Below are 27251 nucleotides of genomic sequence, written 5' to 3' on the forward strand. Positions count from 1 at the left end.
CCAGCTAGCCCTGGCCCATCTAATCACTCTCTGATACAGAGTCACTGTGTGGCTGTTCAGAGGATGTATTATAATCTCTTGTCTTGTAAATACAATGATGCCCAAAGCTCTTGTCTAGTGACCATCACCACCAGCAGCTCCCTGCAGGAAGCGTCTTTCAGCAGCAGAGAAAAACTTACTTTTGATGGTTTTTCAAGCAAAAATTGTGTCGCTTACCTTGACACACATCAGGAAAATCAGACCTTACCTGACTCAGTACGACACCCTGGTTATCTCTCGCCTCGACTGCTGCGCTGCTCTTCTGATTGTCCAGAATGTGGCAGCCAGTCTGGTTTCAGTCAGCCCAAAAGGTCACTCCTCTACTTATCGACCTACACTGGCTACCCATGACCACCCGAATCAAATTCAAGTCACTAATCCTCGCCTTCAGAGTGACTTCTGGATCTGTGCCTCCACTTCCTGGCCACTGTGTTCCTCCAGGGAATCAGGGAACGTCGTCTGGCATCACCATCCCTGCACACAAGACAGTCTCAGTCCAGACTGTTCTGGTCTGTGGTTCCCTGCTGATCAGAGCAGGGGCGTCCCTCTCTATGTTAAGGAGTCTCTTGAAAACTCATCTCCTCCAAGAGCACTTCCTTTCCTCGAAACCTTAACATGTCTAACTAGCGCTTACTATGCACTTTTGGTGCACTTCCTTGTACAGTCTCCTTGCACTTATCAAATAGATGTTGTACTTAACATGACTAAATGAAAACATTCACTGGTTCAAGCTCCTCAGATGGTTTAATGGTTTAATGGTTTGGTGCTTGTTTTTGTCATATCTGACTGTAAACTGAATATTTTAGTGTTTCAGGATGTTCGTTCGTTCGTTGACTTGTTTGTTGAAGAGAGTAAAAAGATAAGCAGACGTCTTTACAATAAGTCCTTTTGCTTTTAATACAAATTACATTTGAAAATATACACATGATAAAGTCTGAAGGGTAAAATCAAGAAAATTTACAAGACATTTATCGTACTGAATGTGGAGCAGGAGTCTGCCAGGTACTTCAGGTGTGTTTGGTTTAACCTGCTTTAGTCCCCACTCTGCTACAACCATCATCATGGAGGAACATGGAGTCAGATCATCATGTTCTCAGTCTGATCAGGTTACTGTCACACAGGAAACTCTTTGTTTTGTTGACTAATTTTACAGTCGGGTCAAACTTCTGTCAGGTCGTTTGAGGTGTCACGATCAAAGCTGAATCACCAACCTTTCAAAGGGGCCCCAAAAGCTCCAGGTACATATCATCTCAGTGGACACAATTGCAAATTTATTAAAAATTTGCAGCATCTCCATGTTGTGGCCCCAGTTGTGTAGAGTGTCAAAGTCTAGTTTTAAAACCTAAAATGTTTAGTTGTTAGTTTTTTTAGGTTTAGGTTTAATTTTTTTTTTTTTTTTTAATCAACACTCAGACAACTTTGGACAAGGTTGTATTATCTCATCATAGGAGAACTTTCAACCAACAACTATTTTCCTTATTAATTTGTCTGACAAATATCTTCATTAATACTCAGTTGATTGTTCAGTGTGTAAAATTGTGAAATGGGTCCATCATTCTTCTTTGGAGCCAAGGTCAATATACTCAGATTCAAATATGTTGAGTTAAAGTCATAGAAAACTGAGAAACAAGCAAATATTCACAGTGAATTTTTACCAGTTAATCAGTTAACAAAACTGTTGCCAGCTACTGTTTTTGTCAATAATAAATTAATTGGTTAATTGCTTCAGCTGTAGGATCCAGGTTGGTTTCAGTGACGATCAGTGACGTGGCTGGATGGTGAGTCCAGGTGGGCGGGGCTTGGTGCTTAGCTGAGCAAGACTGTTTTGTTGTGACATCACAAAGTTCCAGAAGTCCTGATGGCTCGTTTTAAGGCTCAGTTTCTGAATACAGGCTGTGTGCATTTCTCTGTGGACTGAGGCTTTGACACTTTCACAGTATTAATATAGAACCTAGACCTGCTTTATAATCAAAAAAAAGACATGACATCTGCCTTTATACAATATGGGACCTTTAAGTAGCTTTGGAGTTTAAAAAAACAAACACACTGTCTGACAGTATCATATATATTTTGATTGTTGCAGCTCTTCATTGAAGCTAAATGATGTGAAATATTCAAACACAAGACAACATTTTGTGGCTGCATCGTTCCATCACATGGAAATATTTTACACATCCTTCACTTTACTCAGTGAAGCGCTTTACTGAAATGTTTGGTGTCTTTGGAAACTTTATGATCGCTGCTAGAATTTAAAATGAAGTTTTGTGAATTTGAAGAAAGTTCGAACAAATGACAAGAGTTTGCAGAAATGGAGATAAAATATTTTCAACTTACAGCGTGAAATATTTTCTACTTTTTTTTTTTTTTTTTCATTTTTTCCAAATTCCACTCACAACAGCATGTGTTTGGTATCGGTCCCTCACTTCGTCCCAAGGGAAGAATCTGCAACACAAGTCTGATGGGAGAAGAAGTACTGTTGCTGGTGATGCCACCCATTGACTTTTTATTCAAATTTCAATGAGCTTTATCTTTAAGTGGGCGACCGGAGAGGTGGGATGTTCAGTCCGAAGGGGAGAGTTTTTAGTCCTGATCCCCGACATCAGCGTCCAATAAAACACCCTCCTCCACCTCAGTACTCCTCCTTGATGCTTAAAGGCAGGGACGTAGGGGACACCAGCCCATTGCTGCCGCTGCTGCTGGTCACCATGGCGACACTGCTGCCACCGTTACCGTGGAGACCACCTCCCCCTCCTCCGCTGCCATTGCTGCCGGTGGGAGGGGTGGGCGTGGTCGTGGAGGAGGCCGGCTGCTGGAGCTTCTTCTTGTTGATCTTGCGCTCCTTTGCCCGGCGGTTCTGGAACCAGATCTTCACCTGGACCAGGAGAAAAATTGTATGAATGTCGACATTGTGTTTTTAGACTAAACTGATTTCTGTTTATCAATAATTAGAATTTTGTGACACCAGAGCCCAGGTTCACATCCAGAGTCCTGTCTGTGGTTTAATCAGAAGAGAGGCTGTGAACCTCTCTTCTGATTGGCTGCCTAAGTGCTCCAATAAAAATATAGCAGATTTCAGGTAAAAGTAACCAATCCTGCAAGGTTGGATGGTGTGTCTAGGTGGGCGGGGCTTGGGGCATAGCTGATGGCCGTGACTGCTTTGTTGTGACATCACAAAGTTACAGAAGTCCTGACAGCACGTTTTAAGGCTCAGTTTCTGAATACTGGCTCTTTGTCAGAAATTCACTGTGAACTTTCTCTGTATTAAACCAGACCAGGATCTTACCCTAACCTGAACCAGGAACAGAACCATAAAACAGTTTAATAAAGTCACCACAGGTGGCGATTGTGCTGCAGGATCAGATATTTTGTTGTCTGAATATTTTTACTGATACATTCAGTATCAGCATATATGTGACTTGTCAGATACATAAATTAACAACATTTTCTCATTACATTAACAGAAAATTTGTGTTTTCTTCAGTTTCTTGAGACAGGGTTGGAACAGATTCTGGAACAGATTCAGTGTAAACACAGAGCCATGTTAGCGGCTCTGTGAGGCACTTAGCTGAATATCAATAGCCCTAATCAATAACAAGGTTTTATTTTAGTGTTTGCCTGTTGGCGTACCTGTCTCTCTGAAAGGCTGAGTGCCGTGGCGAGCTCCGCCTTCCTCCTGATGGTGATGTATTTGCTGTAGTGAAACTCTTTCTCCAGCTCCAGCCGCTGGTGGTCGGTGTAAACCACCCGGTACTTGTCTTTGGTCCGTGTCTTTCCATCTGTAAAACACAGGAACATTACTAGGTTAACGACAAACTGTTACATTAACAGCTGAAATCTGATTGGTCAGTGGTTGGAAGGGGGGAGGGGTTTACACATGTGCAATGTGATCATACAACACAAAACAAAAGGCTGATTTAACATGATACCCCTGTAAGTACCATGGATAACTCCACTCAGTCGGGTCGGGCCAAAACTTATTTATAAAGACTAAACTCATAAACTTAATTGTCCTAATTAATAGAAAATAATCTCAAAATGCAAAACAGAAATCTCACTTTATTCAATAAGGGATCTTTAAGTTTTCTTTTACTGCGATCTACAGATATGGTCCGCACCTCGCTCAGCCTGAGGGGATCCTTAATCATCAATCAATCAACTAATTACCTTTATGTCTTAATGTGCTGACACTCCCATGTTTAATGGCTCCACTTCAACTGCACCAAATCACATCGACTGTGAGTGTGTTAAAAAAAAAAACCGTGAATGAAGCGAATGGAGTCGTAGTATTTTATATTATGTGTTATAAACTGTCGTCAGTGCGCGTTCAGACTGACGGAGCTGTGTGTTCTCACCATGACTCCTGTATTCAAATACACAACCTGCCTCGGCTGGATTTGCATAAACTGAGCTTTATCTACTTTTATTGATTTATAGCCTCAGTGTTCATGTGTTACTGTTAAAAATTATCATGGGAAATTGGCCCAGCTGGTAAAAGTGAATGGATGAGCTGTTGAAAACTCTAAGCTTTATGTAACACAAAAGGGTCAAGCCAGTGGTTCACACTCACAGAGCTTCGTTTGAAGCCTGAAAATGTCCAGATATACAAAATATATCAGGCTGAAGTCTGGGAAAATTAGTCAAATACTGCATCTTGCATCAACATCTGGAATTTTTCCATTTGATATGGAGGGAAAGTCACACAAAATGACAAAGTACTGTTTGCACAGTGAGGAGAGATGTTTTTTATAATGAACTCTGAGGATATTTAAGCCGAGTTTTATTTATGTAGCAACATATTTAGTCAGTAAATACGTGTTGGAGGAAATGAGATGCCACAGATTGATAAAGAGAAAATGTCAACCTATATGAAAAGTCTCAAAAATGATGAAACTGTGTGTGTCAGTAAATGTTTTTCATTTGTTTTCTGCAGCTCAGGACATTTACTCAAGTACTTATGTACAAATCTGAGGTACTTGTACTTTACTTTGTTTTCATGCTATTTTATGCTTCTGCTTCTACTTGTACTTTATACTTCAGGAAAAAATTTAAATACCCAAGAGCACAGTTTATACAAGTAGAGCTGAATTGATCAATAGATTAGTTGAATGACAAAAATATTATTGATAAGTATTCTGATGATCATTTTCTGGGTAAAAATGTAATGGTTTTTGTTTTTGTTTTTCTGAATATGTATACATTACGTACAGTTTCCTGATTATATTCAAATACTATACTTAAAGGTCCATATTGTATAAAGGTAGATTTCCACGTGTCTCTGATTATAAAGCAGGTCTAGGTTCTATATTAATACTGTGAAAGTATCAGAGCCTCAGTCCACAGAGAAATGCACACAGCCTGTATTCAGAAACTGAGCCTTAAAACAGGACTTGTCTGTGAGTAAAAATAAACAGGTTTTCATTTACCCAGTGTTTTGCTTTGTTACAATTGTTAGACTTTGAACACGTTTGCTGTAGGTTATTATTCTTAATGATTATATGTTAACATTACTGTTCCCAGCTGTCTCTTTGTGATGTCGCAACAAAGCAGTCACCGCCCTCAGCCATGAACCAAGCCCCGCCCACTTGGACCCAGCATCCAACCTTGCGGGATTTGGCTTCTCTCAGTGCTAAACCTGAAATCTGCTATATTTTTTATTGAATCACACAGAAAACAGTCAGCCAATCAGAAGAGAGACACAGATCCTCTCTTCTGATTGGCTGACTAACCTGTTGTTACTAGAGCTCCAGAGAAAAGCCTGAGAGAGGAGATATAAAACTACACTGAGATGGTTTTTGGTTCTTAAAACCACAAATATATCTTCTGATGGAGATCAACACTTCGGATAAAACACAGTTTCGGATAAAACACAACAAATACTAACACCACAGTGTGGTGTTAGTATTTTTACTTCAGGAAATGACCTGAATACTTCCTGCAACATGTCGCTCCGACTTTTGTGTCGTACATTAATGTAGTGCTGCATTCACTCAAAAAAACAGAAACACAGATGATCCAGGTGATTATGTTTGTCCCAACAGTGTTGTTGGGGAAAAGCAAGTTAGTCGTACAGCCTATATAAATATAATTTCTAGGTAGAGGCACATGAGAACTGAACTGGAAAAAAAAACAAACTTTGCAAACACAAACTAAAACCTGAGAAAACGAATGAAAGAAGCGATTTAACCCGAAAGAAACATTCACCAACACAATAATCCTCCAGTGTGAGGACAGACAGCGGGAGGGTAAACTTTAAACACACAGATGGTTGTGTTAAAGTTAATTAAAAGGCCGTCAGCTCTGCTTAACACGCTCTGATTCAATATTAACACTAAACACACAATGGTTAAATAAGTGATGTCCCTCTCCTCTTTAAACACACACACACACACACACACACACACCGTCTGTGTGTCCTGTAATCGGTCACTGGGGGAAAATTAAACTCAAACATTTTAGTTTTGGGGGGGACATCTGTCTGAACGGTGGAGTTTCTGCTCCATTTGATGGGAAGTAAAAACCAACAGTTTGATTCAGAGCTGAGAGAGACGAGACGCTAATGAAGGAGTGTAAATCAGAGAGCTCTTCACCCTCCTGAGAGACGTTCACTCACTGCTTCCTGGTTCTGATAACACGAACTGAAGTACAGCCACGTCTCACCTACTGTGCTTTAGTGAATTCAACAGTTTAATGATATGAAGGAAGAAAATGCTTTCAGCTATACACTGCATTCATAAAGTCTTCAGACCCCTTCACTTTATTCACACTTCATGTTGCAGCCTCATAAATAAAAAAAAAACTCCCTCATCAGTCTACACTCGGTGATAATGACAAGGTGAAAACAGAATTTGAATATTCTTTTGCAAATTTATTAAAAAGTAAAAACTGAAACGTCACATTAACATAAGTTTTCTGAGACTTTGTTATGACACTTCAAATTTAGCTCAGGTTCCTCCCATTTCTCTACATCATGCGTTTCTACACCTGTGGTAAAGTCAGCTGATTGGACACACACCTGTCTATAGGAGGTGTCAGGTGGAAGCAGAAACCACGAGGAACTGAACAACCAGGCCTCTTCTAGAGCTGGACCTGGAGTAACTGAGACATCAGGGGGAGGTGACCAAGAACCTGATGGTCACCCTGGCTGAGCTCCAGCTCTCCACTGATCTGGGCTTTATGTCAGAGTCCAGACGAAGCCTCTCAGAGCAGCTAAAGGACTCTGAGACCGTGAGAAACAAGACTCTCTGGTCTGATGAAACCAGGACTGAACCGTTTGGCCTCAGTTTTAAGAATCGGGTCTGGAGGAAACCAGGCAGCGCTCATCACCCGCCCTACGCCATCCCAACAGTGAAGCACGGTGGAGGCAGCATCATGTACAGAGACACAAAGAAAACGAGACAGTGACGGTCAACACAGAACAAACACAGGAGCGCCTCAGCTGACTCGAACCCTATCAAACATCTGGAGAGACCTGAAAATGTCCCATCCAACCTGACAGAGCCTGAGAGGATCTGCAGAGAAGATGTGCAGGAAGACTTGAGGCTGCTTCAACTAAGTCCTGAGCAGGGCGTCTGAATACTTATGTCGATGTATGAATGAACGAATAATTAAACATTAGAAATTCATTGAACAGACCACGGATGTGAGCTTTTACCACAGTCTTTTATCACAGAGCTGTGACAGAATAAAGAGGTTTTGAACTATGTCGTAATAAACAGTTTTTGGTTTTCACTGCATGAATTTCAATTAGACTCACTGAAGGAGAGGAAGGGAGAGAGGAAGTCTTTGTAGGTGGAAACTGAAGTCATACAAAACTTTAAAACCTTTCTTTTCCCTTAATTAATGATCAATGTGAGCACAAGCGACACTCGCCCATCATTTAATGTTGACGGAGAGTGAGTTTATTGGCCTAATATCTGACTCAATAAGCACAGAGTGACGTTTCAGTAAGGTGGTCTGAGTGAAATGAGGTGTACAAGGGTTTTTTGGTCTCTTTTTTCCCCACATTGCAAAGGGAAAATCATTTTTACCGACTGGTTTGATATAAGAAACTGCCAACAACTTAAAAACTATACCTATGATGCAGAGCGATTGTGTCCCAGGATATTAGAAATACTGAGTTCAAACAAAGTCAAAAATTTTATATTAATTCAACTGAAATCTGTTATTTTCTATAAATATAAAGTACGATTTTCTAAATACTGTTTAAAACCTTCCTCTTAAAACTGTCTTTATACTGTGATATATCAGAATCAGCCTTTAAAAAAACCAAGATTCGTTTGTGCTTAATTATAAAGTTCTCCTCAGGTCGTTAAAACTCATTGTTGAAACCCATTTTGTCAAAATCCGTCCATGGATGTAAACACAGCGATCGACTGCAGCACGTTCACCACGGAAAACAAGCACGTTCGTAAACGTCAGTACTGAACAGGCCTCATCTGTAGCTCATGTTCTGTTCATATTTCTGGTTGTGAAGTAATTAACAGACAAAAAGACCTTGGTAAGAGGCTTTGGGCTGTGTCCAACATTAGCTTCGACATCAACACATCTGACAGTTGTTTCCTGTATCAATCCACTGATTGTTCAGTGGATAAAATGTCAGAAGAAAAGGCCGTTCATTGTTCCTTAGAGCACAAATCAATATGTTCTAATGTCTTTTTTTAACAGTCAAAAACCCAAAGTCATGAAAAACTGGGCAACTGGTGATATTCACATTTTAGAAGCTGGTTCCATTTTTATTTTTCTTGGAGGTCTCTATGACTGTGAGCTGTCAGGAGACCTATAGATATAATGGTTTATATTTTTTCTAGGGTTTTCATGTATTTTTATTTCATATAATTGTTTAATCTTGTTGTAGCCACAGTGGCTAAAAACTGACTGACTAATGGGAAAGTGTAAGTTTTGGCAAATTAAATCAATTGGTTGACTGGTTAATCCACATTTCTACACTTATTACATATAAACGGGAAGTAATTATAACAATGACAATAAAATATCTTTGAAATACACTGTAGGAAGTGTGAAAACAAAGTCTTGGTGAACATTGCAGAAAATGCCACTGACATATATACAGGTAGCTGGCGGGGCCCAGCTACTCATGTTTGCCCCGGGGCCCCTCAGGAGGTGAATCAGGCCTTGGTTATGAGGCCCCTGCACCTTCTGGTGTAAATCCTGGTGAGGCTCAGACAGAAACACTGAAGAGGTCACACTTCACACTTCAAAGTGGGAACTGACTTGTAAACTCTTGTTTTCTCCGCCCAGAGACAAGCGGAGCACAAAGGCTGCGCTCAGCCGCCGGGAGTCACATCCAGCGGGGCCGCATTTACATCACAACGGCCTCAAACCGCCTCCAAACCGGCTGCTCCCGTTTGATCCGGCGGCAGGACAGGACGGGCCCCGGTGGGAACCTCTCACCTCCACAGTCAGCCCTGACAGCCGTGAACAGCCTGTTTATTTTACATTTCACCTTAGTGATTGAAAATTTCCTGATCGTGGAGCTTCAGTAGATTAAAGGGTTAAGTCAGTTTAGATTAGACTCTAGGAAATAACCACAAATTTCCCTCAAAATTTATAAATATAATAAAAAAAAAACACATAGATCCTCGATTGTGATGAAGATTAACGATCACAAAAGATAATTCCATATTCATGAAATATTTATAGAAATGACGGTGAATTTAGTAAAAGCGGAATAGCGACGTCTGAATTTAAGGTTTAAGAGGATTTGAAAATGTAGTTTTAGGTTTCAAAGCGAAATTAGATTCAGAAAATATCAAAGAAATACTCATAAGTAACATTACTCCTACAGAGTGAAGCGAAATAAGTAGTTTGGAAAATCACAGTAAAAACTTAGAAGCAAAATTGAAAAGTACGCATCTGTCAACCTATTATTATTATTATTATTATCATTATTATTATTATTATTATCATTATTATTATTGTTATTATTATCATTATTATCATTATTATCATTATTATTATTATTATTATTATTATTATTATTATTATTATCATTATTATTATTGTTATTATTATCATTATTATCATTATTATTATTATTATTATTATTATTATTATTGTTATTATCATTATTATCATTATTATCATTATTATCATTATTATTATTATTATTAAACACAAGGAGACTTTATCTTTTGAAATAAAGGGTTGAATGCAGGTTAATTTATAAAGATTCCTTTCAGATGAAATGTATAAAATATTCCAGCTTCTCATAATAATGAGTGTGAAACACAGTTTGTCTCTCTTCACCTTCACCTGCACCTCAGGCTCATTAATGAACTTAATGAAGACGCAGACTGTAAATAAAACAGTGCAGCTGCTGTGTGGCCCCTGGCTGTGTGGCCCCTGGCTGTGTGGCCCCTGCTATCTGTCCACACATGTGCAGACATTTGAGTATCACCGCGGCTGCTATCTGTCATATTAAAATAGAAACAGTCAGTTTGAGCTGCTCACCAGCCGCGGACCTGCTGAAGCACCATGTTGGTGAGAGGTGCAGCTGTTGTTGTTGTGATTTCATATTATAGCAATATCATATAAAAACAGGCCTTCACCCGATGAGCCAGCATTTAAAATACAAGCAAACAGAGAAACTGGATAATCCCGGGTCTTACTCGGGTTGGAGGGCGGTGCAGAGGTGCGTCGTATCCAGTCGTACGGGTTCCTCCTCTGCGGGGATCCGGGGGACAGCTGCCCCCCCGAGGCGTTCAGGGACGCTTGCAGCAGCGCAGGTGGCTGCCCGGGGAAATCCGGGGGGCTGAACCCCAGGGTGGGACCAACTCCGCCGGGCACGGTGGACGCCGACGGAGGCCCCCCGGCCGCGGCGGCCGCGGCTGCCGCTGCCGCGGCGGCGGCTGTGTGGCCGTAGTGGTGCGACGACCAGTCGTCCCGGGTGGGCGGAGGGGGAGGCGGGTAGGCCGTGCTCCAGCCGCCGGCGCCCGGACCGGGCTGCTGGGCCGAGTGCGGGTCGTTGTTGATGCCGTGGTGGTGGTGGTGGTAACTGGCGAAGTCTGAGTACTGCGGCGGCCCCGGCACCGGGAAGTTCTGCGGGCTGAGGCTGAGGCCCGGGTGCCGGGTCACCGCGGTCTGGTGCGGGTACATGGCCGGATCCTTGTCCAGCTGCAGGTAACTCACGTACATCTTTCCAGGTGAGGGGACTCCCTCTGCATACTGCGGATCCAGCCTGTCTCTCACTCTCTCTCTCCTCTCTCACCTGGTCTACAGGTAAAGTGAGCTTCGCAGTGTATGCTCTCTCTCCTCCTCTCTACCTGTCCACACCTCCACCTGTTCTCTCTGTGTGTAGGTGGTGTCTCCATCAGCCGCCCGTTAAAAACTGCGGCGGTCACATGGGGCAGTTTTATTGCTCTTATCTCCCTCCCTCCCGCCTCTGTGTCTCACAGTGTCTCTCTCTCTCTCTCTCTCTCTCTTCTTCCTCACTTTACCTCCACTTCATCCTCATCACAAGTTTAAAAAACCGTAACTTACCAAACTCCCTTTACCCACTGAATTAAAACAAATTAATTAAATGTAGTTTCCACAGGTCACTATGCAGGTTACCTGACCCCCCCCCCCCCCCACACACACTCACTCACCCCTCCCCCGGTCTGCAGGCTCCTCTCTTCGGCCTGAATTTGCATGACAGTCCGCTGCTGCATTTCAAAGGCTGCCATCAAAGGACAAGAGGCAAACTTACAAATGACAGTAAAGAGACGAAAAAAAGGATTAAGATGTGGTCAGTCAGAGTGACGACAGGTTCATTCATTCATTCATTCATTCATTCATTCATTCATTCAGCCGATTTATTCCGTTTCTTTCCGCCGTCACATCCTTCCTCTGTCAGGGTCAGGATGGGAGCAAACTGGGAAAAAAAATGCTCATTTGACTCATTATTTTATTACAGATCTGGACTAACTGAAATTTTATCATTGAATTCAACACAAATCATTTCAGTGTTTTAAATGAAATTACAGCAAATTACAGTCAAAGCAAGTCACGTTCTCACTCTGCTTAATAATAATAATAATAATAATAATAATAATAATAATAGGTATATAATTATTATTACCACTCATTCTTGGTCATATATAGGTATCAAGATGGCGGTTTATCATCATCATCATCACTTTGAAAGATGAGAAACTGGGAAACAATGTTCTTTTCTATTTATTTTATGAGCTCTGTGTTTGTTATTTGTCATATGTTGTATTTTGTTGTGTAGATCAGTAGTTCTCAGATTAAATGATGAAATTAGGTGAGTACCATTAAGGAAGTTTGCACTTTGTGCAGTGTTTTGTGTTTTACTTTCCAATTTCTTTCTCCTTCGTGCTTCTACTCCACCACAGGGAAATATTTTTACTGCACTACATCTAGGCTTTCGACAGCTGTTAGATGGGCCTCGATGTCATTTTGAGGAGATATTTATGAGGAATTTATAAAATACAAAGCATAAGAGAAAAAAAAATGTAAGTAAATGCAGTTTATTTGGACAGTTCTATTCAAACAGAGGATTTTCAAAGTGCAAATAAATGTATCAGAAGGACATTTAAATAATAATTAAAAAGCAACATAGGCTTTTTTTTAAATAAAAAAAGAATACAATTACAGTGAAATAGTTCAGTAATATTTCTACATGATTTTGTACTATTGTAACTGTATTACTGGTTAATTATTAGGCTACTATTATCATAATAAATTAGTAGTTACTATGATTTGACTCTGTTTTAATTGATTGTAAATGTTTTAGTGTGATTTAAATGTTTTTATAATTAATGGCTCCACCTTAAGCACATTATATCAGACTACTACTTCTACTACTATTATTATTATTATTATTAATAATACAATAATACAAATTGTTTCAATCTGTTGTTGTTTTATAAGAACATTTATGAGTAAAAAATATGAAAATGTATTAACAACGATTGATGATCCTAAGATATTAACTTAAATGAGTCCAACATTGTAACCTGTTTAATCTAAGGACTTTTTAATAAAGAAAGAGAGAAAGACAACAAAGGCATTTTAACCTTTAAATACTATGTGGTGCTGGTACAGATTCAATCTCCTGTCAGATCCAGTTTAGAACAATCACATATGCTGTCTATTGTACAATACAATGACTGTTCTAATTTATAAACTAAAATCTGATCTCTCTCTCACACACACACACACACACACACACACACACACACACACACACACACACACACACACACACACACACACAGAGGTCACCTGAAGGTCAGCAGCTGCTTCCGCACTTTAACTGAAAGTAAAAACAAAGAGAATCTGTGTGAGAGAAGAGCAGAATAGAACAAAATAGAACAGAATAGATTCACAGTAATTCTGCTTGTTAAAACAAAACAAATTAAACATGTGGTCTTCGAACATGTAAAGTCCTCCTGTAAAAAACGAGCCCACAGGTCGTCTGTCAGCAGGTTGTTATGTCCCATAGTTAGGTTTTGTTGCTAGGCGACATCTAGTGGTCGTGGTGATGATGACAGGAGCGGTGACGGCGACAAAGCCCGGAGGAGGTTGGGGCGGATGGATGGGTCAACAAAACACAGGAATGAAGACACAGGAGAGCGGCGTTCGATTCCCGTGTGAAAGCAGCAGTTTGTGTCGTTTCTATCGTCCGTGACTGTTCAGCAGTGTTATTGTAACCATGACAACCAGGGTCCAGGTTGCTGTTCGAGGAGACGCTCGTATTGATCGTATCAGAGGGTTGAAAAAAACACGACCTATAGGGTTGTTCAGGTTGGAGGAGTCGTTGGAAAATTCCTGTGATTTAACAGTTTTTATTGGTATTATATAAAAAAATATGGATTCGAGCCGTACTGTACTTGAGTAAATGTACAACATTTGTCAAATCTACCAAATTACATCCAAGAGTTGGGGATTAATGAAATATAAGATTAAAATCAGATTTGGGTTTTACCTCTGGAGTCTGTCTATCGATCAGTGAACACATCGAGCATGTGTTATTAATAGTAAGATACTGATTAAATACCAACACAAATATAAAAAGAAAAAAATTAATTATGATTTGTGTATATTTTCAGTGATATTCAATGAAAAAGGCACAAAAACGAATTTAATCCTTTTACACGTAATTCGACTTTCATTTTTAGTCTGTATTTGTGTGTAACAGGTAAAACATTTTTTTCTACAACCTTGAACGATTCTCTAATAATGTGATTTAGTGATTATCACTCATTACTTCTACATTTTGATATGTACCTGTGTCATTTCTCATGTATTTGTGAACCTGGCAACTTTCCGCTTTGTTAAATCAGCATAATGAGTTCATGCTGAAAAAAAGGACACTTTTCATTTCATGTGGGGTAAAGAGTTTAAAGGGTGTTAAACAAAGACAAAAACTATTGGAACAACATTCATTGGAATTAAAATCAAAAAATTAAACAAATGAAACCTGGACCCCAGAGGGTTAAAACATTTTCAAGAACTGCTCTGAAATCCATTAGCCACAGTTTTATGACAGCAAAAGCTCAGTCTGGTCGGGAGGTGCCTTGCTCATGAGCACTGTGGTGAAGGGATTTGAACCAACAGTAGCCGCCCTCCTGTCGGTCTGTCCTCAGATCCCCCCTCTGTTGCCCTCCTGAAGGAGAATTAACTGCATCTTTATGGATTTATGGGAGATTTATTGTTTTACACTGATGAGTATTTAGTTTAGTCTGCTGCAGTAAAATCACATAAAAGCCACAATAATTCTCATTACACACACGAGTATTTGTGTTTTCAAGTGTTTGATAGATGTTATATTGATGTTGCATAATGTGAAGCAGCTTCTGGTTCAACTGCTTCTGTATTTCAAATATTTTTTAATTAGTAGCAACATACTTTCAGTTTATTCCCGTATTTACCAAAATGAAAATAACCTTTACTTTTATATTTTCAACCTTAACATTATGTATATATTCTGTCTGGACCTGAAATCTTTGCATTAAAATAAGATTTTTTAAACTTTCCAAATTTTAACTCAAAATCAACTCTTTTTACATTCAATGAAAGAGTTTATAAATAATAATACTTTATACTTTATTATTATTTTTGTTTAACGGTGATTATTTAATATTTTAATTCTACAAGAAGCAATAATGTAACATTTTGGTTTATTTTCATTAGTTAAAAAAGAAAAAACCTTAAGATTATTTTCTATTTTGAAAATTATATTTATTAATAAATTCAAGAAGAAATTGTTTTAACAATTTAACGTTTTAGAGATTCAGGATCAAGTTTATTCCTCACAAAGCCTATAAACCAAATATCTTTATAGTCAACATACAATGAGAGAGTTAAACTATTGTGTAAATTTACATTGTTATAGGTCACTGTGGTGGAAGTAGATGTAAAGTGTAATTTTGGCACTGGAAATAATCCGAGAGAATTTTTTTCCTAATTATTAGATTAAAAGATATCTGTGACATTTGGCCTTCTTTTGGCTGAATATTTATAATAGTGTTTTTTGAAATGAAGATAAATTTTTTTGTTCAACTCTGAGCTGCAGAGGTTATAAAAGTGAAAGTAGAAATAGAAAAAGAAAATAAAAACACATTTACCCGGTCTAAAGAAAAACAATAATACTGAATAATATTCTGAAAATGCAACGGCTGCAGGGCTTCAAGTTAAAATGACCTAAAAACAGAAACAGTCCTGTCACTGGAATATTTCTTAAGTAAAATTACACAACAGGAAAATGTACATAAAATACTTGCTATAGAAAAACACTGGGTTGATGCTGTTGTACCATACACACAAATATATTACAAATTATTATTACAGGTGTATTAATGTATAAGTATCCGTTTACTGTTGCAGTTTGCTGAGGTTGAGGAAATTTTAATTACTCTATGTGCTGTTGGGAAGTTTAATGTAATCAAAACATTTCTGAATGTAATTACATTATAAAACCGCATTTTCTTTAACCAAGGGAAAATAATCTTACAACGCAGTAAGAATATTGTATTCAATGAGTTTTACTTTTATATCAGTTGGCGCACTATATAATTAAACGACTTGATAAGAAGGAGGTTTTATGTGTCGAACAATGACAATTTGCTTTGTATGTAAAACTTACTAAATACTAAAACTAAAGTAAAAAAGTAAAGTAAAAAAAAGTAATTTGCCTTTGAAATTGAGTGACATTGAAGTATAAAGTTGCATGAAAAGGAAATACTCAATGACAAGTCATTTGCAAAACAACAAAATATAAATAATAATGAAATTATGTTTTTAAATGTTTTAAAATGTAATTTTTCTTTTTTTTCCTCGTGTTAAGGCCTATCACCGTGATAAGGAACTTTTATATTGTTGCCGGCCAGACCACTTTGCCTTCTGACCAAATCACGATGTTTGCTATCTCAGTCTGATTGCGCACTAAGAGATTACATCCAAGGCAAAAACTGGTTTATCAAACTAGATAGCTGGTTAGCAACAGGAAGAATTCAAAGGAAAGAGCCATCAACAGGCGGCCTGAAAGTTTTCCCTGTTTTCAGTTCAACGATTGTTGTATTTAAAATAAAAAGTGCTCTGAGAAGACACGATTTGGCCTCTGTATTATTATATTGCTATGGGGTCAGACGTGTGCCGCCAATTTTTTTGAGATTTTCATGTGCGCTTAAGAAATTTAGTTAAAGAAAAGGATGAGAAAAAGAATTCCACAGATTGACAGAGCGAGGAATAAGAGAAGAAGGAATTGGAACATATCAAAAGAGGAGATAAGGAGGAATGTATGTGTGTGAACCGGGTGTCCATCTTGTTTCTGTTTCCCTCTGTCACCTGTCTTCAGGTAAACCATTAACCAGCTAACGGCCATAAAACTCCACTTTATGGAAAGTTTGATGATGACGGCGGGCTGTAAACACTGAAGCCCTTTATGGCCTGGCTGGCTGTTGTTGTTCACCTTGACACAGTTTGCATGCGAGAGAAAAAAAACGCCCACGAGGGTTGAGTTTAAGCCCAAAAACTTAAACCACAAGCTGCTCTCAGTCCTCTTCTGCTAGCTTAGCTTCGTACATGTGGCCAACCTGCTGAGGCACAACACAGCGGGCTTCGTCGCTGTGTCAGGAAAAGTTTGATATGCTTTTAAATCTGAAAAACAGTTTAAAAAAGCATCTCCAAGAAAACAGCTACACACATACATAAAGTACAAATGTGCTAAACGGTGATTGTGAGCACGTGATGGTTTTCTGTTAACATAAGGAGTGAAGTCAAAGCTTTGTGAATAAACCTGGTTATACTTCTGTAACTCTCTGCAAGCATTTGCACTTTTTTTTTGTTTTTTTTGTTTTGACAGCAATTCAAATGGTTTTTACTGTGACCCTTGATGGTGCCCTGCAGACATGTCACCGACCCAGGGCTGACTCTGGGTCTACGGCACAATGAGCCTCTCATGTGAAATATGCTGAAATGATGGGAAGGTTGAACCTAAACCACAAAACAACCAGACGCACAAAAGACTGAAATCTTATAGAGTATAAATTTAAACAATCTTATATTGACTTCTATATGAAACCTGAGAGTTATGTTTATATTCTCAGTAATATAAAGTTACATAGAATTACAGATTTCAATCTTCTGCATATGCAACACATTTTCCAACTTTGCTCCATCTCTTACTGAAAGATCTCCACTTCCTGATTTCCTACAGGAGAACGCTGGGATTATATTTCCTGTTACAATTATACAATCTGGAAATTGTCTTTGTGCATTAAGTGTTATCGATTATTGTCAGTGACTCAAATTCGGGAAGTATTTATTCCAACCTTCTGCGCATTCCTTGCATCACATTGCAATTATTTTTGGCAGATATTGGAATATGAGGGATGTTTGAATGGTCATTTTTGTATTTCATTTTCAAAAAAAAAAAAAAGATTATGTAATTTCTGTCGTGTCAAACCAACAGGTTCCTTTATGTCTGTAGAATATTATCAATAGGTTATGGCATCTCTGTAGCACCACAATGCTTTATTTATGTTGTGACACATTTTACTTTTATCATGAAAAAAAAAAAACTTGGCCATATTGCAATGTTGATAATAATTTTCAATGAATTGTGCAGCTCTATTTGGAGAAGTCAGTGATAGAGTCAGCTTCATCAGCATCAAGAGCTTGGCTGTGTTTTCATACATTTATAAGTATGTTATTTAGAGGTCTTGCAGCAGAAAATGAAGTCCACGACAAACAAGTATATGATATTTACAGCAGGTTACATTGGTCTGGAGCTGAGCTCTGCCTCCTTATATATCATATCATTATAGCACACCTGCATTTTTTAAATCTCCCAGTAAACCTAATATCATATAGATCTCGATGAGTAATTCTCTAGACTAGAAAGACAAAGATTTAACTTTAACAACCTGTCTGTCTGTGTTACTATGGTTACAGCGATGCGCTTCCTGATGATTCAGTAACAGGTTTTTAGATTATTATGCCTTTATAAAATCACAATTGTTATTGTGCCTCGTCACTGATATAATTTTTCAATTTTTGGTGAACATAATTAAAGAAGAGGCAGCCTCAGAACCTCCTTCATTAAGAAATATAATTATATAGATTAAACAGACTGTGCAAACTCAGCTGCTACTAGAACCTGTGAGTAAAAATAAACAGGTTTTCATTTACCTGGTGTTTTTACTTGGTTACAATTGTTAGACTTTGAACACGTTTTCTGTAGGTTATTGTTCTTAATGATTATATGTTAACATTACTGTTCCCAGCTGTCTCTTTGTGATGTCACAACAAAGCAGTCACCGCCCTCAGCCACGCCCCAAGCCCCGCCCACATGGACCCACCATCCAACCTTGCACGATTTGGTTGGTTTACAGGGGAAGTGTAAAATATGGGACCTTTAAAAGACTTCCTCCACTGAATTATTAGTCATTTACAGACACGTTATCTGTCAATTTCAATATTCATTTTGTGAATCAATATTGATACTGATACTGTACTAATTATAATAACAATCAAGTTTATTGTCAGTCATTATGTTGTATTAATGTTAGCAGACTATAAAACTAATTGAAAACGACATGATCAGCAAAGGACACATACATTTGCAGTCAGATTTAGATAAACTTGTAAGGGGCATATTTGTCAAAGCAGTTTAATGAATAATACAAAAAGTAGCTTCTTTGTCGCAAATAAATAATAAGTTTAAGGTTATTTTATGCATCTTGAAACTATAACAAAGTCCGGTGTCTTAGAGGAATAAATAATTGAAATGTGTTGTTGTAAATGTCTCTTACAAATGTCTATTAACTTTTGATTGCAGCTTTACATAAGCAGTTAAATTAATTCACAGTGTTTTTTCATAGGTCATTAAAATCAGAAAATCAATTAATCTCGTTCTGTGTGTGTAAGAATTCAGTTTTCCTGATAAGGCTCATGTTGTGATGGAAGTTCGAATGAAATTAGCTAATGTGTAAAAGTCTCACATGGAGCCAGCGAGTCTGGGATTCAGTTTTCTCCTTCAAACACAGAAAGTGTTGGGTTTCCCTCTCAGCTCGCTTATTTACTGCTGCCACCTTGTGACCGTGAATCTGTAATACTCTGATAAATAAGGATTACTTAATTTCTTTTACTTTTAAGGGTGGGTTGATTGATACCAAATAAAAGAAAAACTTCCCCAAAACCAAAGTTACAGGCTGTTGATCCCCCCATTAGTCTGTTTTTAAAGGTATTCTTTTATTTTATTAAAGGTTTTAGAAGTTCAGTGATTAGTTGATTAATTTATCTGCAGAAAAATGTTGATAATAGAGTGATTGTTAGAGTCATTTTTAAAGAAAAAAGAAAGACAAAAAACTCACATTGCAACTTTACAAATGTAAATATCTGCTGGTTTTCAAGAGTCCTACATTTACAGATCATGTTTTTCCATTGTTGCGCAGAAAAACACTGGGCGAGGCCACATTTACACTCTTGCCTGAATACACTTCTGTCAGCGGACAGGAGGATCAAACCGCGGAGCAACATCAGACACTCGCTGTAAAAACATAATGTTTCCGCCCGGTTTCGAACCGGGGACCTTTCGCGTGTGAGGCGAACGTGATAACCACTACACTACGGAAACGGTGATGACATCAATTCAGACAAACTGACCAATTAACTTGGCTCTGTGATAAGTGTGGCGGGGGGCTGCTGCGTTTAGCACCGCCCACCAAGTTTTGCGCCATGTGTCCTCCCTTACGTCCGCACATGATACATAAATACAAATGGTTGTAAACTCAGTGCTTCATTCGTTTCTAGTATCCGAAACTTGACAACTTCAAAATGAGCGGAAGAGGTAAAGGAGGCAAAGGACTCGGAAAAGGAGGCGCCAAGCGGCACCGCAAAGTTCTCCGCGATAACATCCAGGGGATCACCAAGCCCGCTATCCGCCGTCTGGCTCGCCGCGGCGGCGTCAAGCGTATCTCCGGGCTCATCTACGAGGAGACCCGCGGTGTGCTCAAGGTGTTCCTGGAGAACGTGATCCGGGACGCCGTCACCTACACCGAGCACGCCAAGAGGAAGACCGTCACCGCCATGGACGTCGTCTACGCCCTGAAGAGGCAGGGCCGCACCCTGTACGGCTTCGGCGGCTAAACCTGCTCCTCACCCGGACCCGACCTCAACCACAAAGGCTCTTTTAAGAGCCGCCCACCGCCTCTAAGAGTTTAATCCTCTTCTCTTTAACTATATAAGTTTTAACTATATAAATAAATATGAGCATAGACAACAGAAATAAACACGGATGCTGTACTTCTCAAAATATAACGTTGAGTTGTGCACTAAACGTAATTAAATCTGACGTACACTACTGTCGTAAACATTAAACAAGATAATATATAATATTGGTTTAATTGAGTCTTTCCTCTGCCTTCATGTCCACTCATGTTGACCAGTCTGACCAGATACTGTGGAGGACTGAACCACCAACAATAAACATATCTCAGTAACATCTGCTGCTTCATTCACTTCTATCAGAAAACAAGGAAGTCTTTGATTGTAAATGACGAGATGAGCTGTTGCATCATATTATGAACAGTTAGTAAGAATCTTTTATTCTAAAAGCTTCTAAAGAATATGACACGAGCTGCTGATAATGCTTCATGCTAAAACCTTAGTATTTGGTATTCTTGATAATCTTGGTATTTTCCACAGTTTCAAACCTTTTCTTATGTATACAGACATCTCAACTGACCGTTTGACCGTGTCAGGACACAGGAATCTAAGAATTGTTCTCATTAGGGCTCGACATAAAGTGGATGATATGTGTAATATGGATATAATCTCCTTGTGTCGCTGCAGCCGCAAGCAGCTTCCACACAGAGAGCAGAGAAACATTAAATAACTTCAGGATTATTACCTCAGCGTGTTTTAAAACTTTCTATCAACCGGAGCGAGCAACTCCATTTTTAGGAAAAGGCGTTCAGTTACATGCGCATGCTCAGTGTTGCTCGAAAGAGAGCCAATCCTGTGCAAGCAACAGCACAGACATATTTGCATCATGGGGATACATATTGACCGTCCGCACCGCAGCAGGTTATCCGATTTTTTGTAAGGAAGTCGACGACATCTAACCATGCCTGATCCAGTGAAAGCGCCGAAGAAGGGCTCCAAGAAGGCCGTGTCCAAGTCCGTGTCCAAGACCGGCAAGAAGAAGAGGAAGACCAGGAAGGAGAGCTACGCCATCTACGTGTACAAGGTGCTGAAGCAGGTCCACCCCGACACCGGCATCTCCTCCAAGGCCATGCTGATCATGAACTCCTTCGTCAGCGACATCTTCGAGCGCATCGCAGGGGAGTCCTCCCGCCTGGCTCAGTACAACAAGCGCTCCACCATCACCTCCAGGGAGATCCAGACCGCCGTGCGCCTGCTGCTGCCCGGGGAGCTGGCCAAGCACGCCGTGTCCGAGGGCACCAAGGCCGTCACCAAGTACACCAGCTCCAAGTAAACCTGCCGCTTACTGCAGAGACACAAAGGCCCTTTTCAGGGCCACACACCTTTAACTAAGAGTTCAAATCCTTGAAGAAAATCATAGTGAAGATGATGATTATGATTATTATTATTATTATTATTATTATATACAAATACCATGACTGGCCTGTTTATACTACATAATGCAGTTTATTGAACTGAAGTTATTTAATATGATAGATATATATATATATATATATATATATATATATATATATATATGTGTGTTGACCAAATTTATAAAGAAACCCTCCAGTTTCTAAGTGTTGGTTTTCCCCCACTTCACTCACACACACACACGCACGCACGCACGCTTAATTACACCGGAGCTGAAGATGTAGTTTTATATCGTTTAAAGCTGTGTATTTGTTTAATAAGTCAAAGTGCTGCAGGTTCCTGCTGTTTCTGTTGTCTATGATTTTACTCAGGAGTAGTGTCGCAATATAACAGTGGGAAATACAGGAACTGGAGGATATGAACACAAAGCAATATTTCAAATAGAATTAAATATAAATATATCAACTAAGTCACACTATGCATTTCATTCATTCTCCTGAGGCACATGTTTTTTAACACGTTTAAAGTTATAGTTCGGGTTATTTGACATGAGTAAACTGTAGTTACCACTTAAATGCTCACAGAAAAAAGCGGGTACCAGTTTAAGTTACCGCTTTATTCTGAATAATTTCGCCGCCTTATTTTGCCGCCAAATGTCCCTTTACTTTTTCTTTTTAAATACAAATCAGTGAAACGAAATATTCAATAAATACTTGATAGGCAGCGATAACAACATCATCAGTCTTACACCGTAAACATTAATGCATCACAATGTTGACACAGTTTACAACAAACCCACAGTACTAAACCATTGTTTCCTCTTTAGAGGCCGTTAGACGACCGCTGTGGCTGATTGGTTCACTTTGAATTTTCAAATTCGCTCCGTCCAATGGTTGTTCACCTGCTGCGCGGGCTACTCCCGGCCTGGACCAATCAGCGCTGGCGACGCTCCGGCAGCTGCTATATAAAGCCGCTGTTCGCAGTGAGCTGGTGAACATTCTTCTACTGTCCGAACAGCAGAGGCTACCGAACCGAAATGGCCAGAACCAAGCAGACCGCCCGTAAGTCCACCGGAGGAAAGGCTCCCAGGAAGCAGCTAGCGACCAAGGCTGCCCGTAAGAGCGCCCCGGCCACCGGCGGCGTGAAGAAGCCTCACCGCTACAGGCCCGGTACCGTGGCTCTCAGGGAGATCCGCCGCTACCAGAAGTCCACCGAGCTGCTGATCCGCAAGCTGCCCTTCCAGCGCCTGGTCCGGGAGATCGCCCAGGACTTCAAGACCGACCTGCGCTTCCAGAGCTCCGCCGTCATGGCCCTGCAGGAGGCCAGCGAGGCCTACCTGGTCGGCCTGTTCGAGGACACCAACCTGTGCGCCATCCACGCCAAGAGGGTCACCATCATGCCCAAAGACATCCAGCTGGCCCGCCGCATCCGTGGGGAGAGAGCTTAATCTGACCCCGGATCAGTTCAAACAACGGCTCTTTTAAGAGCCACATCCATGATCTGAAGAGCAGCATGCCCATAATTTATATTTGCTATTTAACAAGAACATTGAGGCACCTTAAGTTTCACATGCTGAATATGTTTAGGAATCTCATTAGGATTTTAACAATACTTCCACTAATCAGCCCTGATAATAAAGCTGAATATTTCTCCATAAATCTGCTGTGGTGTAGGCAGGTCAACAAAGCAAGAGGGAAATACTAGAGAAGTGTACAAATAAAGCACAAGTTTCATGTGGTTCATAGCTGAAGAGCCAGTGTAATATTTACAGCTGATCACAACTATGAAAGTAAATCATCAATTCACTTCATTAATATTTAGAACTGTAACTTTTATTGATGGTGAGATGGCCACAATATAAAAGCTTTATATTACAAATTGGAAATCAGCATCAGGGAAATCATGAGTGATATTCTAACCAGACCTTTATAGTAATGACTGAAGATACAATTAACATATATTTTCTATGTATTAATGTCTGTAAAGTCAGGCTGTTTTAAATTAGGAGTGAAAACTTAGTAGTTAATGTGCAACATGGGCAAAGAGCATGTAACATGGAAATGCTTTTGAAAAAACACTTCATTTTTATTAAGAAATAACTTCTCCGCTGTGTTTTTTATTGATCTCTGACCTTGAAACAATCTTTCACTGATCAGGCTCAGTTACACAAAACACCCACAGAAAACTGGTAAAGTCGTAAATAACGAATGTATTTCTGTCATTCCCAATATTTAACTAACATAATTATTTAAACCAAAAACTATGAACGTGCATAATTCACCATAACAGCCAAAAACAGTTACATGTGAGGCTTCACACATCATCACTTACCACATATGTCCAAAACTAAAATGATGGAAGTGTTATTCAGGTACATGAGAAAATAAGGACAATTACACAATATATAATGTGTGATTATGTCGTGAATACTCTAACCTCAGAGAGAGAGCGAGGTACAGAAAATAAAAGTTACTGATGTAGGTTTTATTAGAAAAGTCCAATCTGAATCTGTAGTGACAAAGAAGTTTCCTTCTGAGAGGTAGTGCAGCTAAGGAATGGGAGATTCTCAGCAGAAAATACAATAATAAATAAATAGAGTTTCATATTAATATAATAATATGAATAATTAGACTGATATGGATGCTCTGTGTTTAGCACTATGTTAATTTGGTTTAACTGGTTTAACCACATCCATATTCAGGAAGTCGTCTTCTTAATTCAATAATATATGGTTGTCTGAAGTTGACTTATTATTTTAACTGAATACTGAATCAGAATCAGAAATACTTCATTAATCCCTCATGGGAAATTGTTATGTTGAATATAATACAATTATAATAATGATAATGATAATGTAGCCCCCCCATCTTCAAAATATAAATATATATATAAACAGTAAACTCCCATCCACCCTGTGGCCTCTCTTTTTCGCGGAAGTCCTCTTGGTGTAAACTCTTTTCTGATTGGGCGATCACAGTTACGCTCACTGTGACCAATCGGAGAGCAGCAGCTTGGTATATAAACCCGGTCTGAGCCGTGGATTGTTACTTTTCTTTCGACCTCGACAAGGAAACGAAATCAGCGAACATGTCTGGACGTGGTAAGACCGGCGCCGGAAAGGCCAGAGCGAAGGCCAAGACCCGCTCCTCCCGGGCCGGGCTCCAGTTCCCCGTCGGCCGTGTCCACAGGCTGCTGAGGAAGGGAAACTACGCCGAGCGCGTCGGTGCCGGCGCTCCCGTGTACCTGGCCGCGGTGCTGGAGTACCTGACCGCCGAGATCCTGGAGCTGGCCGGTAACGCTGCCCGGGACAACAAGAAGACCAGGATCATCCCCCGCCACCTGCAGCTGGCGGTCCGCAACGACGAGGAGCTGAACAAGCTGCTCGGCGGAGTCACCATCGCTCAGGGCGGCGTGCTGCCCAACATCCAGGCGGTTCTCCTGCCCAAGAAGACCGAGAAGCCCGCCAAGAAGTAAACGGGACCCGGTGACTCCTCAAACAATCCAACGGCTCTTTTAAGAGCCACACACTCTATCTTTAAGAGCAGTTCCTTCCTATGTTCAACACCATAATAGGTTAATTATAACTAATAGACTAATCTAATTCCACAGGTTTATTATAAATATTTCACTGACTTGCTCTCACCCTTCTCCTCATGTTACACCAAACACCTGAATAAACTCCTTGTAAATAAAACAAACTGCTGTTTGCTGAATTATAATTACAATATGCTTGTGCACCAGAAAACTTGTCACCATATTTTTTTGACTGTGCTAAAGCAGTATTCTGTACAATATAAAACAGTGTCAATTTACAGTGCACTTACACATGATTTCAGAACTAAAATATCTTCAGAACAAAACACAGGTCTTGATGCGGCAGCTGTGGACTGACAGTCTGTTTATCTGTCCACATGTGGCCTACAAATACACACTTTTATGTTTCCCCTCTTCATTTTCTTTCCTTTTTAATAAAGTAAAAGTGTGTATAGCGTATATTTAATGTGGTGCAGGGCTCAGACACTGAGGGGTTGTTTTCGGCTCTGGAGATGTACTTTACTTTCTCCCTAAAACAACAAATCTTTCTCTGAGTGTCACCAGGTCAGAGAGTTGTGTGTGTTGTGTGTATATTTATGTCTAAAGCGCCTGTAGCTTTGTGAGATGTACTCTCTCATATACACTGAAGAAAAGCCACCCTGTGTTATTAATGAAATACTTATCATATTATATACATATGTAATTTTTTCTATCTATATATTTTGTACATTATTATTATATTGTTATTATTTATCTTTATTTTCCTGTTCTCTGCAGTGCCACTTTGCTGCTGTAACACTGTGAATTTCCCCACTGTGGGACTAATAAACGCGATCTGATCTTATCTTAATAGATTCAACTAAACAATAAAAACAAACTAAATACATAAAGTACGTGTGCGCCTCTGTGGGCTCAGAAAAAAATCAATTTAAAATAAAGAAAATCGGATGATTATCACTTTCAGTTTAGAGCAATAAACTGAACACAAAGGGTTAACTGCTACAGCGGGGGGGGCTGCTGGGTACTCATGAGTCCTCCCTTACGTCCGCAGTGAAGACGTAAATATCAAGCGTCTGCCGCTGAGAGTCAGTATCTGTTGTGTCTGAACACGGAAGAGAAAATGAGCGGAAGAGGCAAAGGAGGCAAAGGACTCGGAAAAGGAGGCGCCAAGCGGCACCGCAAAGTTCTCCGCGATAACATCCAGGGGATCACCAAGCCCGCCATCCGCCGTCTGGCTCGCCGCGGCGGCGTCAAGCGTATCTCCGGGCTCATCTACGAGGAGACCCGCGGTGTGCTCAAGGTGTTCCTGGAGAACGTGATCCGGGACGCCGTCACCTACACCGAGCACGCCAAGAGGAAGACCGTCACCGCCATGGACGTCGTCTACGCCCTGAAGAGGCAGGGCCGCACCCTGTACGGCTTCGGCGGCTAAACCTGCTCCTCACCCGGACCCGACCTCACACACAAAGGCTCTTTTAAGAGCCGCCCACCGCCTCTGAGAGTTTAATCCTCTTTGTTTCTAAACGTTGTGTGTTACTATAATAAATTATTTACAGCATAATCAGTTTTATCGCCAAGTACGTTTTAACCTATAAAGAATTTATGCTGGTGTTTAGTACAAAACAGTGGCT

General features: G+C 39.9%; 6 protein-coding genes and 1 non-coding gene across 7 annotated transcripts; 5 read left to right on the forward strand and 2 right to left on the reverse strand.

Annotated features, from left to right (window-relative positions):
• Window positions 1–911: 911 nt before the first annotated feature.
• On the reverse strand, window positions 912–11358 carry cdx1b (caudal type homeobox 1 b). Its single transcript, XM_071506447.1, has 3 exons — window positions 10668–11358; window positions 3667–3815; window positions 912–2911 (listed from the first exon to the last, which is right to left on the reverse strand). The coding sequence occupies exons 1-3, from the start codon at window positions 11191–11193 to the stop codon at window positions 2669–2671; spliced, it is 918 nt and encodes a 305-aa protein (XP_071362548.1). The 5' UTR covers window positions 11194–11358; the 3' UTR covers window positions 912–2668.
• Window positions 11359–20070: 8712 nt separating this feature from the next.
• On the reverse strand, window positions 20071–20143 carry trnav-cac (transfer RNA valine (anticodon CAC)). Its single transcript has one exon. It is a non-coding gene; the product is annotated as a tRNA-Val (tRNA).
• A 154-nt stretch (window positions 20144–20297) lies between these two features.
• Window positions 20298–20710, forward strand: LOC139637456 (histone H4). The gene has a single exon (XM_071506180.1). The coding sequence runs from the start codon at window positions 20344–20346 to the stop codon at window positions 20653–20655; it is 312 nt and encodes a 103-aa protein (XP_071362281.1). The 5' UTR covers window positions 20298–20343; the 3' UTR covers window positions 20656–20710.
• An 883-nt stretch (window positions 20711–21593) lies between these two features.
• Window positions 21594–22052, forward strand: LOC139637639 (histone H2B 1/2-like). Its single transcript, XM_071506484.1, has one exon. The coding sequence runs from the start codon at window positions 21635–21637 to the stop codon at window positions 22004–22006; it is 372 nt and encodes a 123-aa protein (XP_071362585.1). The 5' UTR covers window positions 21594–21634; the 3' UTR covers window positions 22007–22052.
• Window positions 22053–23073: 1021 nt separating this feature from the next.
• On the forward strand, window positions 23074–24487 carry LOC139637413 (histone H3). The gene has a single exon (XM_071506111.1). The coding sequence runs from the start codon at window positions 23123–23125 to the stop codon at window positions 23531–23533; it is 411 nt and encodes a 136-aa protein (XP_071362212.1). The 5' UTR covers window positions 23074–23122; the 3' UTR covers window positions 23534–24487.
• A 643-nt stretch (window positions 24488–25130) lies between these two features.
• LOC139637414 (histone H2A-like) lies at window positions 25131–25609 on the forward strand. The gene has a single exon (XM_071506112.1). It carries the CDS (start codon window positions 25174–25176, stop codon window positions 25558–25560), a length of 387 nt encoding a protein of 128 aa, XP_071362213.1. The 5' UTR covers window positions 25131–25173; the 3' UTR covers window positions 25561–25609.
• A 1096-nt stretch (window positions 25610–26705) lies between these two features.
• On the forward strand, window positions 26706–27107 carry LOC139637416 (histone H4). Its single transcript, XM_071506115.1, has one exon. The coding sequence runs from the start codon at window positions 26741–26743 to the stop codon at window positions 27050–27052; it is 312 nt and encodes a 103-aa protein (XP_071362216.1). The 5' UTR covers window positions 26706–26740; the 3' UTR covers window positions 27053–27107.
• Window positions 27108–27251: the final 144 nt, after the last annotated feature.

The sequence above is a fragment of the Trachinotus anak genome, unplaced genomic scaffold (genome assembly GCF_046630095.1).
Source record: "Trachinotus anak isolate AG129_WGS33_773 ecotype Australia unplaced genomic scaffold, CSIRO_AGI_Tana_v1 ptg000020l, whole genome shotgun sequence".
Classification (NCBI taxonomy): Eukaryota; Metazoa; Chordata; class Actinopteri; order Carangiformes; family Carangidae; genus Trachinotus; species Trachinotus anak.